Source organism: Martes martes (genome assembly GCF_963455335.1).
Source record: "Martes martes genome assembly, chromosome: 9".
NCBI classification, from domain to species: domain Eukaryota; kingdom Metazoa; phylum Chordata; class Mammalia; order Carnivora; family Mustelidae; genus Martes; species Martes martes.
The window spans coordinates 132745949-132758995 of NC_137896.1; the positions used below are offsets into that span (position 1 = coordinate 132745949).

The following is a 13047-nucleotide window of genomic DNA, read 5'->3' on the forward strand; positions in this document are numbered from 1 at the left end:
AAAAAAGTAAGCAGATTGGTCGCTGTCTTGACTGGGGGCTTATAGCTAAAGAACACGACGTTACTTTGTGGAGTGATGTGTTTCAGGTTGATCGCAACGAACCTACCCTGTGGAAAAGAGCCAAGATGTCATTTCTCCTCAATTATTCTGTTGACTACAGATACTCTGATTGCTTTTATTGATTTATTTTTTTAAAAAGATTTTATTTATTTGACAGACAGAGATCACAAGTAGGCAGAGAGGCAAGCAGGGGAAGGGGGGAAAGCAGGCTCACTGCTGAGCAGAGAGCCTGATGCGGGGCTTGATCCCAGGACCCTGGGATCATGACCTGAGCCGAAGGCAGAGGCTTTAACCCACTGAGCCACCCAGGCACCCCTCTGATTGCTTTTAATTCATGATGTTTTTCCTTCTTTTTTAAAAATGCAGATCTTACTGGCATACGACATATCAATTTCAGGTATACAACATAATGATCTGATATTTGCATAAACAGCAAAATGATCACACGTGCAGTTAACCATCCATCACAACACACAGTGTTGCGGCAGAAAGTTTTTTTTCGTTCTGTTGAAATAGTCTGAGTTTTAACTGAATATACAATGAACCAGATGCCAGCCAAGAAAGCTACATAATACAACTTAATGCTTTAACTGCAATCATTAATTCTATTAAGTATTAAACAAGCATTTAACTGATGTGTAAAATCTCCTAAAATACACTAAAAACATCTAAGCTATGAAACTACTGAAAGAAACTTTCCAAACTCAGTGCTCATGCCTGCCTGTCTGCTTATTTATCACTAATCTTTACGACACACTCCTGAGATCCGCACAATCGGAAGCGAACCGGGTAGAATCATACAGTTGCTATGCATGCCTGCCCAGCGGGGGTGTGGGTCAGCACCCGGACGTGCTGAAAACAGGAGCAGGGCCAAACAGAAGGACGTCATGCAATAGAAGAGCATAAAAGAACACATTCTGAAACTGCTTCAGCTTGGCTGTGTGTCCTCGATGAGAACAAGGGGATACGGAAATTGAAATTGGGGCTAGACACACACACAGGTACAAACACAACTTGTGTTTTCAGAGTCTGGACCCAAGTCTCGGCAGGATGCGAAATAAAAGGGGAAGGGATGCTAGCAAAGTGGACTTGGCCCGGTCGCAGAGGGCGTCTCTCGAACAGACCCAGCCGAGCTCCGAATGCAGCCCGATCGCATCTGAGGCCGGTGAGCCCCGCGGTCTCTGCTGTAAGCAGCCGGAACGCAGACATCGCCGTCTTCCCATAAAACTTTACAAAAATGGGGAAGGCTGGCCTCGGCTTGTGGGCCCTGGCTGCTGACTCTGTTCTAGGAGTTCACATGCCGAGTCTGAACAGGAGGACGTCCGTGCGTTACACAACAAATGTGTGCGATGAACGTCCTCCACTCGCTCACGTGCAGCAAAAGGAACGGGAGCGTGTCAGCCTCGTGCTGTTTTTCATCTTCTGCAGAAGCACGTTCTGCTTATTAAAAACCCTATCACTTCGCCCCACGGGTGACAGCTTTCCAGGCTAATGTAGCGCAAACCCTCCTCGGGTCACTGTCTTCTCTCTTTAAAATTCATCTTGTCCGCTCTCTCTCACCCTCTGTATCTAACCCAGCAGGAAAGACTGCGGGCTTGACCTTCAACGTATCTCCAGAACCCAAACACTTTCTGGCAGCCCCTTCCCCGCACCGCCCACCTCCCACCCGGACCACCACAAAAGACCCAGAATGAAACGCCTGCCTTCTTTCTTGCCCTCCCGGTCTCTCAACGAGCACCAGCCTAATGCTTTAAAAACCTTACAAGGCAACCCACTTCGCTCAGACTACAAGTCCAAAGTCCTTAAAGTGGTCCATAAAACCCCACACTTCTGCCCCTGCTCCAAACCCTATGAAGCTGCCCCAGCGCTCACTAGAGTACCAGCTCCCCAAGGGCAGCCACCTGCTGTGTCCACTGCCGTGCCCTAAGCACCTAGAAATACCCCTGCCGAACAGAAGGTGCTCGATAAATAATCGTCAAATGAATGTTAGCTCTGCAAGCACCTCGTTACTCCAGAAGAACAGACTCTCCTTTGCTGAATACAGCACAAAGCGGAGAAGAACTAGGAAACCCAGGGCGGCCTGCTCAGGGACCAACCCTCCTCTAACCTGTCTGCACTAAGTCTCTGGGAAGTGCCCAGAGGCTAACCTTAGGAAGCCATGTCTGCATTGTTGCTACTGTTATTAAAAATGATCACTAAGGATAGAACGGCCGTTGTTAGCCGGCGCAGATCAGAGTGAAGGCACACTCCACGCGCACCGGAGCAGGGAGAGAAAGGCAGGCAGGCCGCTCCCCGGCAGCTCCACGCTCCTTCTGTTCCGCCCGGACACACACATTTGCTGATGTCTGTTTCCGCTTCCCAGCACAGTCCCTAAGCGGCGGCGTCATCAAGGCTGCAGGTGGCATCAGGACAACACAGCGGACAGTCTCGGGCCCAACACGCCCCGTGGTCCCTGGCCCCCCTCACGGCGTGGAACGGGCTCAGGGTGGCTAAGACGTGACTCGGCCCAAAGACTCCCCAGCATCCCAACCGGCCTAGAAACACACCATTTTTGCACAGACGTCTCATTTTTCGGAGGAGTACCCAAGTATCTGCCAAGAATACTGACATCAGGTGGTTATATCACAAGACAGAGTTCATCTTACAAAAGGGTTATCAAAACGCAACGAACAGGAAGGAGCCGGGGAGGTTAAAGCGATTCAGTTCCGAGCGATCTGGTCTGAGCGGACCGCATCTGCGGTGGGAGGGAAGGCTGTGCTCTCAGGGAAGTGGGCGTCCGTCCTGAAGGGCGCGCCCCGCCCCGCAAAGCTCTGGGCTTGAGCCTTTTCTTGTTCTCTGCCCTTCGCTCTGTCCCTCACGGCGCCACCACTCACGGGCTGGGACATCCGCACAAGGAAAGTCCTCCTTCCCACACACCCCCACCTGGCGCTCTGCCTGTTATATTTTTATCACCTAAGAAAAATGTAAAATAGTAAAATACGAAAGACCTGACAACCGCCTTTGGAGCTGTTCTGTCACGCATGTACTTTTGTGCTCGGCACAGACTGTGACACTGAGTGAGACTCGTGGAGACGCACCGCTCCCTCCGCCACGCGACACGCACATGGGGGCGTCCGTTCCCCAAGAGCCAATTCAACGAACACAACTCATCAGCGGTGTCCACATGAACGTTTTCACCATGTTTTACTATTCCTCAAAACAAATTCAAATGCTTACCAGCACCTCAGATGAATAATTTAGATCTGTCTACGTATTTATTCATTTCGTTATACAGACGCAGTCACTTACAAGACGATGGATCGTGAAGTATCCAGCGAAACGTTTTTTCCTCCTGCAATCAAACACTACCTACTTCTTTATTTTTTGTAATTTCAGGACAGAGAACTGTTCTCTCAGAGGACAAGACCTGGTACCAGGAGAAGGGTAAAGGCTGGGAGGCTTCCCCAAACTCTTCAAGGGTTACCTTCCATGCCAGTGAAGCGTTACCCTGAATTATGCGTAAAATAGACACAGCTGTAAAGAAATCACACACCTGTCTTCGCTAGTGTCTTCTGTGATTGAATATGGCGACTTAAAAAAGGAAACATAAAGTGACTGCGAAACTGCCCTAAAGGGAGATTCCATTCTCTTCCATAGGTTTCACCAAACCCCAAGACGGCTGCAGATTCTCTTACTAGACACGCTAGCTCTGTTCAGCAGTAGTTTGGAATTTCTGATTAAATTGGTTTTGAGGGGCGCCTGGGTGGCTCAGTGGGTTAAAGCCTCTGCCTTCGGCTCAGGTCACGATCCCAGGGTCCTGGGATCGGGCCCCGCATCGGGCTCTCTGCTCGGCAGGGAGCCTGCTTCCCCCTCTCTCTCTGCCTGCCTCTCTGCCTCTTGTAATCTCTGTCTGACTTGTGATCTCTGTCTGTGAAATAAATAAATTTAAAAAAAAAATTGGTTTTGAGAGGACCGTGACTAAGGAATTTTATCCTAGTGTTCAGGGCAACCAGACTTCAGGCAACAGCACAAATAAAGACCCACGATAAGAAGTAAAATGTAAGTGACATGCAGTGTTACATACATATTGTACCTTGAAGGCTACAGGAGGAGAACAAGCAGATTTCAAGTTCTAGGATTCTGTCTTCTGCTTTTTAATTCGCAGACCATGGGAGACATGAAAGAATCAACTGATCAAAATGCAATCATTCCGTACCTTTCCTTATTTTCGGGTTGGACTGGACTTCCAGTATCACGGTTGTCACTGTATCTGCGTACATGTCATTGGAAGGGTTTGCCAGCCACTGCGAAGCAAAAGGCAGAATTAGGAAGGCGTGAATAGGGCTGACCACAAAAGCCGTGAGAGCTCCCCGCTCATCCACGGACTGTACATACCTGTTTGTGCATTTTCTCTGACTGTGAAACTAACTGAAATTAACAACGCTGGGCTTTTCTAAGATGTGCTGAGCACAGCCTTCCCGGCAAGGGCTTTGTGGGCATTCCCTCACCTGACCCTCGGAACACCTTCCTTTTTCAGAGGTCACCTGCATGGGCTAACCCAGCAGTAACTCCGGTGCTGGGACTCAAAAGCAGATCCCTGAGCACTGGGCCTCATAAGCACACAGCAGTAGTTCTAAACACTTTCTTTGGATTCCCACACGAAGCTTAGGACCCTTTGCTCCTGCACACGCCCAGGGCTCCAAGACCGTTTTCCTCGGGTGGGACCAGGTGAATTACTTCAGGAACAAATGCCTTCCTTAATGTGTAAGGGTACCCGGGGACTCAGTTGGCTGAGGGTCCAACTCTTGATTTCAGTTCAGGTCGTGGTCTTGGGGTCGTGAGTTCGAGCCCTGCACGTGGGCTCTACACACAGGAGGGAGTCTGCTTTAAGATTTTTTTCCTTTGTCCCTCTCCCAGTTTGCACATGTGTGCTTTCTCTCTCCCTCTCTCTAAAAGAAATGGTTAAAATATTTAAAAAAAATGTGTAAGAACAGAACAGTGGACCATCTGGATGGGGAAGTTACATCAGATTCTACCCCAAAGCAGAGGAACAGAAGAGGTATCTCCCTGGATCATTTAGTCCCAGGATTCACTCTGAAAGTCCTTCTCCAAACTTAACAGGTGCCAAGTTATCAAAATCAACCATCAAATTAATTTGGTGTCTGGGTTCCAAATTCTACCAGTGGGAATTTAAAATTCTAATAGTAGGAACCATACTCAACGGTTTCTAGCCTTTGTGTATTTGGGTGACCTTACTTTTGCTTATTTGAATTTTTAAAATTCCACTCTCTAAAGAGTGCTGCATGACCAGTCTATTTGTTTCAATGTAATAGAATTTGATTTTTATCTTGAGAACGTGGGCTCTTTTGATATAACTGAAGATATCCTGGGCGATCTCAGAATTAGTTGAAACTTCTCACATGAGACCTATATTCACTACATATACTAAATATTAAGCCTTAATTTAATATTAGTTTCCTTTCTTTTCTTTACAACCAGGTTCCACACCCAGTGTGGAGCCCAACGTGGGGCTTGAACTCATGACCCTGAGATCAAAACCCGAGCCGAGATCTAGAGTTGGATGCTCAACGAACTGAGCCACCCAAGGTGCCCCTGATATTAGTTTCTGTTATTGGAACTCATAGAAAATGCCCAGCTGTGTCATATTTTAAGCTGATTTGGGCAAGAAAAATATGCACATACATTATATATTTTTCCTGATTGAGAAGAAACAAATTTTCTGTACAATTATATGTGAAGTCTTAAAAAATTTTCCCCCTCCTGGTTAAGGTAAATAATCTTATCTTACTTCTAACACCACCATTCCTGGCTCCTGTATGACAGTAATATTCTTGAACACTTTCAGAGCAGGCTTTTCTTGAATTTCTAATTCTTCCACGTCACCTGAGAAAAAGAAATAACATCAAGATGTATATAATTTTCTGATAATCTTCCAGAGGCATCATTATTTCGTTTATAGACAGTTGAAATAAATTTGATACATAATAAAAAAGTTAATTTACTCATTTATGTGGTCAGATTTCAAATAACTAAGCTTTATGTGAATGTTTGTAGCAACTGAAATATCTCAACATGTATTAAAAAAATAACAAAGCAGGATTTACCTCGGACCTTCAACATTTTATCAGTCACTAACTTTGGTGACTGTCAAACATCTGTGTTTATATAAGAGATTTACCCACTAGCACCTTAAAATTTAATATGAGACTAGTCAGCTACTACCAACTAGTCACTTCTGCCTTCATCACTCTATAGGAATATTCTGCTATGAGGAGACTTTTCTGGTCCCCCCAGGAACCTTTTAATTAAGGGTTAATTCAGACATATTTTATTAACTTTCTGTGTTAAGACCTATAAATTCTGACATGAGGATGTGAAGTTAAAAAAAGATTTTCTTTCTACTGGTTTATTTTATGGTGGTATTTTGCTATCTGAATTATGAAGACCATATTAATAGAAAATGTAACTTGTTACTCACAGTTCCCGCTTATTAGAGGGAACCCACACCCTTTAACTTAGTTATTGCCCCTCATAATGTTCATGCACAAAAATCTCTAACTCAGAATAGTCTAATATGAAAACAGAACAGGTTTACTGTTCTACTGGCCTTTGGCCAGTGGTCATGTGTTCTTTTAAAACCTGCTGTATAGACTGATACTTGATGGAACCAGAAAACTTATTTTCTGAAAAAGAAAGAGATGAAATTTAGCAATAGTTTACAACAGCAGATTTTAAACACACGGAGCAAAGATTACGGATGTTCTTAGAATTTTCAGTGAATCAAGGATAAAAAGTATAACATAATTAAAAAAATTTATGAGTACATTTTCAAAAATTCACCTAAAGCTGATAACATGTCCAAGCAAAGTGCAAATAAAATTTGTACAAATTCCTGGACCATTACCCAAATTAATAACATCCTTTCCCAAATATACACGTATCTTACTCAAAAGCAGAAAACAATTTGGTGCATTTTAACAAATATACACACCTGTCAATTTCTGTAGCTGATAACAGAGCAAATTAAAAGGGCCGGTATAGGGAATGGCTTGGGTCTGTTTCACAGTGCTCATGGCCAAGTCAGTATAATCTGAAGAGGAAATGAGAATAAATACACTTTAAGTAACACTACGAGTTGCACAAAATGCAATCTGCAACCTACAATCTGCATGTACAGGGACAGAGGGGAGTTAAAGCAAGGTAAATACGAACATGTTTTTCTGGAAGCGCGTAGATGCTCCTTAATTTGTTCCCACCCCTACATTCCCCCCCTTAACTCCCTATGCCCACCCCTGCTCCCTGACTAGTTAGCTTATGCTTCAGCTGTACGACAGCAGTCTCACTGCCCTGGAAACATCAGGTCCCTGAAGGTGTCCAAGCCAGTATGCCAGCTGTCCTCCACTGTCTTCTGGGCTTGGCTACTCCTGACAATCCTTCACTGCAAGGTACAAATGTTGCCTGGTCTGCAAAACCTTTCTCGACTCTTCTAGACCAGTTCTCTCCTCATATATTTAGGCACTTCTCTGTGTCACTCATCAGCACGGTGACCAGCTCTGGACAAGAATGCTTCTCTCATGAGGCAGCTTTCCAGGGGATGGGGCTGGGCTTTGTAACGCATCTCTGGTCCTCCAGCACCCGGCACCCTCCAGCACCCAAGGCTCAGAATAAGACTGCTCTCACTGCTGGAGAGGGGAACAAGTATACCGCACCGCATCATGCGCTAAAGCTGATGGCTGGCCCAGCTCACAGAGGACGACCTAAACGCTGCTATTCCTTGTCCTTCTGCAGGCCCGGTCCAAGATGGTGGAGGAGCAGGAAGTCTAAATTTCACCTGGTCCCAGAATTTCAGCGAGACAGTTATCAAACCATTCTGAACACCTATGACCTCCACAGGAGACAGAAGAAAATAGCAGCAATTCTAGGAACAGAAAGGCCCCCACTTTCTGGAAGGCAAAATGTGCAGAGAGGTGAATCCGAGGAGATATATGGGAAGACAGACCGTGGGGCCGGCGGGGAGAGCCTCCGTCAGGGGGCTGCCGGCAAGTGAGAGAGGAGCGGAGCACAAAATCGGAACTTTTAAAAGTCCGCTCCGTGGAGGGATGCTGCTCTAGAGGCTAGGCAGGCCGTGGAACCCTTGCTGGGACAGTGTGGTCTCAGGACCCTTAGGGTGACAGGAAGACCTGGGGTGTCTGAGGGTGGCAGAGCCCCCAGGTATCGGAGCAGGGAAGCTGGTTGCAGAGGTGGAGCCGAGGGGGGCTCTCAGCTCGGGGCTGCCATAAACCATGATCCGATGCACACTCGGGCCACTACTCTTTGAGCAGGGACCCCACAAGCGGCCGATCCGGGAGACCCACCTTCCTCCTCCGGGAGGAGCAGCATAGCATGGGAGCACGGCAGGAATGTGCTGGGTTTGGAGACTCCAAACGGGGTCGGGCGCCAGAGACAGAAAGGCTTGGTCACAGGCCGGGTGGGCTCAGAGAGCAGCCAGAGACCAGGGAGACCGGGGGGATTGACTGCTTTTCTCTGAGGGCGCACTGAGGAGTAGGACCCTGAGCTCTCGGCTCTGGGGCTCTGGGACAGAGATTGGGAGGCTGCCCATTCCCGGCCTCCAAAGCCGGACAGAAAGCGAAAAGCATTCAGGGAACAAAAGCTCCCAAGAGCGAACCCCAGCAGATTGCTTAGCCTGGACCCTGGCAAGGGTGGGGCAATTCTGCCTGCGGCAAAGACACTTGAGAATCACAACAGGCCCCTCCCCCAGAAGATCGGCAAGAACATCCAGCCAAGACCAAGGTCACCGATCAATGAGACCCAGAGAACTTCAGAGCTAGGGACATACAGCACAGAGAATTCATGGCTTTTCCCCATGATTCTTTAGTCTTCCAAAGTTGAATTTTTTCTTTATTATTTTCTTTCTCTTTTTTCTGAATTTTTCTTCTTTTCCTTTTTCAATCAACTTCTTATCAATTCCCTTTTTAAAAAATCTTTTTTAATTTTCATTTTTACAGTCAGGTTCTATCCCTTCATTGTCTTTAACCTTAGTTTTTATATACATATAAGTTTTTCTTTCTTTAAAATTTTGGGATGTAGGTTCTTCTAACAGACCAAAATACACCCTAAATCTAGTGTATGACTTTGTTCTATTCACCTGCCTCATCACATTCTCTTTCTTTAAATTTTTGTTTATTTTTAAATTTTTCATCTTTCTTTTTTCTTCTCCTTTCATAAAGCACTCATACTCTATTAGCGCTATATGCATAAAATGGAGCACAGTTATTTAACCTAATCCCATACGTACTGCAAAAGTAATGGCCCCCAGCATTTACACAGGCACACAACATAGAGGCCCAGCAAGCGATGTGAAAGTCTAGGTCTTAAGGATCAAAATGGACACGTGGGGAGTCCAGTTACTTCAGAAAATAAAAGTATGACGATTCCATTGTGAAAGGTGGAAAACAGGCTTGTCAAGGGTCAGCAGGAGTGGTTAACCTTGGAGGTGAACTTATGCTCCCAGTTAAGAAAAAAGGTCACCAAGAATTCAAACACTATGTGGATTAGTAATTCAATTTTTATTACGTGGCTGTTACTTAAAATCTGGCCACTAGGAAGAGAAGTGTTCATAGATTTTCTTTCAATGTAAAAATCAATTTATATTTGACATTTAATGGTATACTTACTGGAGAGGTCACACGGAGAAAGTATGTGATAATTAAAGTTTCTTTTAACAAGTATTCCCGAGACCCGCTGGCCTTGTTCTGGTTTTTTGTCTGCTAAAAAGCCCATGACCTATTTAAAAAAAAAAAAAAGAAGGAGGAGGAGGAAATAGAATTTTGGAAAATGCAATTATTCAGATTACTCAATCATAATGATGACATTCAGGCATTTGAAAAGTTGGACACTTAACCAACTGTGCCTCCCAGGTGCCCCTCTAGTTAAAAAATTGTTAAATGCTGCTTAATATGTTTCTCGAAGGTTTATAATGCATAATGGCCTAATAAAAACTCTGGGGGACGCCTCGGTGGCTCAGTCAAGCATCTGCCTTCAGCTCAGCTCATGATTCCAGGGTCCTGAGAACGAGCCCTGCATCAGGCTCTGCTCTGTGGGGAGCCTGCTTCCCCTCTGCCTGCTGCTCCCCCTGCCTGCATGCATGCTCTGTCAAATAAATAAATGAAATCTTAAAAAAAAAAAAATTAAAAAACAAAAACTCTGAAAAGTCCTGCTGTAAAGAAATCAGCTTAATTTTGTTCAACTCCACCTCTCCTAAATTGTCTGACTATAAAATAGTCCTTCCTCCCCAGATCTCAACCAGCAGAGTTTGGGAAATTCAATTCTTAGATTCGTAACTAAATACATTTTTCTATAGGTACAAGGTCACTTCCATTAAACTGGATGCTGGAAAGTTTTGTGAATAGGAGTTAATTGAGGAGGAGACACAATCATCTGTCCTTCTTTGGCAACAAAAGCCTCACATCTTAGCTTTTGCTGACTTTTTTCCCTCATGAACTCAACTGCAAGGAAGGATATTCGTCCTTTAGCCTTCTCACATCTGGCTCACTATATATTACAAGAATTGCTATAAAGTTGCTCATTAATACATGTCTGATCTTTAAAACTTCAGATAAATCATGAAACTTTTCCTTAGACGTATCTTTAAAAAAAAGTCTTAACAGGAAGGACAAATACAGAAACTTTACAGCATCCCTCTAAAATCTCAGGTAAGACTTTTTTTTAAAAAAAGATTTTATTTATTTATTTGAGAGAGAGAATAACAGAGAGAGAGAGAGAGACAGAGAGAGAGCGCATGAGGGGGAGGGTCAAAAGAAGAAGCAGATTCCCCGCCAAGCAGGGAGCCTGATGCGGAACTCGATCCTGGCACTCCAGGATCATGACCTGAGCCGAAAGCAGTGGCTTAACCAACTGTGAGCCACCCAGGAGCCCTCAGGTAAGTTTTTTAACTATTTTATTTTTAAATCCTGAAAACACTATATTTTGCATCACAAATGGACAAATTTTTTAAGGTTTTTTTATATGTTCCATCATTCCACATTTATGTTTAAACACATGAGCCATCTTTGGATTCTTCTGGAGAACCAGCAGTGCACAGAACACTGTATTAGATATAGTAATAAGTATTTGTTTATTCTCAGACACAGGGAAGAAAAGGAAGTGGAGATGAGGATTACGAAGCTATCAAATTCAGGGGCACCTGGGTGACTCAGCTGGTTAAGCATCTGCCTTTGGCTCACGTCATAATCTCAGGGTCCTGGGATCAAGTCCCACATTGAGTTCTCTGCTCAGCAGAGAGGCTCCTTCTCCCTCTCCACACATTCTCTCTCTCCACTCTCAAAAAGTCAATAAAATCTTAAAAAATAAACAAAAAGCTAGAAAAAAAAGCTATCAAATTCAACTGCACTAAGATCTAAAATACTTGAAAACTTTCTGTGTGAAGAAATGAATTAGTAGGACCAGAAGACCTAAAAAAGTATATGGATAAAATTCTTATACTATACTAAGTAGACAGAAATCATCATTAAGGACAATATCTTGCTTTGATGAAAAGAAGTCTTATTATTTTTAAGAAGCATACATTTCCTTTTAGAAAGGCCTGGATAAGATTAGAAACTACAACCTTGTTACCTTGGCTAGTTTTTCTCCTCTGAAATTCAAGGTCACAGCTTCTGTATTCCGAGGATTATGAACCTCTATGTGAACTTCATCGTTGTCCTCATATTCTCGAATCAGGGCTGCTTTCAATCTGGCCATTTCGTTTTGTTCTCCATGGACTAAAATCTACACAAAATGAATGTAAGAGACCACAGGGAAACATCCTGAGTGCGGCTTCACGATGGCCCCCACCTGACTTCAGTATGTGAAACAGACATATACTTGACGTTATTAAACTTAACAACTTTGAAGTACACTTATTTTCATTCTGTTTGGCTTTAAAAATCCTGAAGCGGAACTATTTTAAGAGAGAGTAAAGACCCTTCTACTTCAGGTGTTCCCACTAGTGAGATACACGACTTTAGAGAAGCTGGACTTTTTCCAGACTTCTATGCTCGACTGTAAAGGACTGCGCCCATGACGTCTGTAACCCCCGCCAGCTTCAGATGCAGGATTCTTGCACGAAACCATTGCTACTCTTACTAATGCAGAGTTTCCTTTAGGTCTCTTAATACAAGACATTCAAAAGAAGTTTCTTATGGGGGAAGAAAAAGACTTCTGGTATTTTCTTCCATTTATTATAGTAATACCAAATAAGATATTTCTGAACCAAATGAAATTACCTTTGAGGGGTATTTACAATAACTGTATTAGATACCGGCCTCTTTCCATTCACTTCTATAATCTGTATTTTACAAGACAGATCATTCTTAACCTACAGACTCCTGGTAGATGATTTCTCGCCTGGGCTCACAGAATCCTACCCGGCAATCACTACCGGGCAGAGGCGTATGGCCGAGTAAGGAGCCCCGACCTTGAGGTCTGGCACTCAAACACAAATCCTGGCTCCTTAAGCATTTCTGAGCTATGTCGACTTGGGCAAGTCACTTAACATCTACAAACAGTTGTTGGTTGTAAGGGGTAAGCAAGTTGATGCACGTAAACCAGAGTACAGGGTGCCGTGCTGGCTCAGTCGGTAAAGCATGTAACTCTTGAGCTCAGGGTTGTGAGTTCGAGCCCCATGTCAGGTGGAGAGATTACTTAAAACATGGGTACAGTACCTGGCACACGGTAAGTAATAAACACTAGCTGTTACTTGTCATTACCCCTAACACTATTGTTACTCTATCATGCAGATCATACTTTTGCTGACCTGGTTATTGAAGGAAAGCAAGCATCGAGTTCAATCCAGGAATTTAAACTGTCAGCAGAGAGCGAGCCTGGAGAGCAATGAAATGGGACTGAGGAAGAGGCGATGGAGACAGCAAAAAGGGCAATACGGTCCCTCCTCGCCGGCGGGCGCTTCCATGACCCACACACACAGGG

At 44.4% G+C, this 13047-nt stretch overlaps 1 protein-coding gene across 1 annotated transcript in view; it reads right to left on the reverse strand.

Annotated features, from left to right (window-relative positions):
* CPSF3 (cleavage and polyadenylation specific factor 3) overlaps positions 1-13047 on the reverse strand; it is a 45470-nt gene that overhangs the window by 6400 nt on the left and 26023 nt on the right. Inside the window, exons 11-15 of the mRNA XM_080812760.1 lie at positions 11695-11847; positions 9735-9843; positions 7052-7150; positions 5849-5943; positions 4256-4343 (exon numbers count right to left, since the gene is read on the reverse strand). Of these exons, the coding sequence (XP_080668886.1) occupies positions 4256-4343; positions 5849-5943; positions 7052-7150; positions 9735-9843; positions 11695-11847 (544 nt within the window). The remainder of the gene's footprint in view (positions 1-4255; positions 4344-5848; positions 5944-7051; positions 7151-9734; positions 9844-11694; positions 11848-13047) is intronic.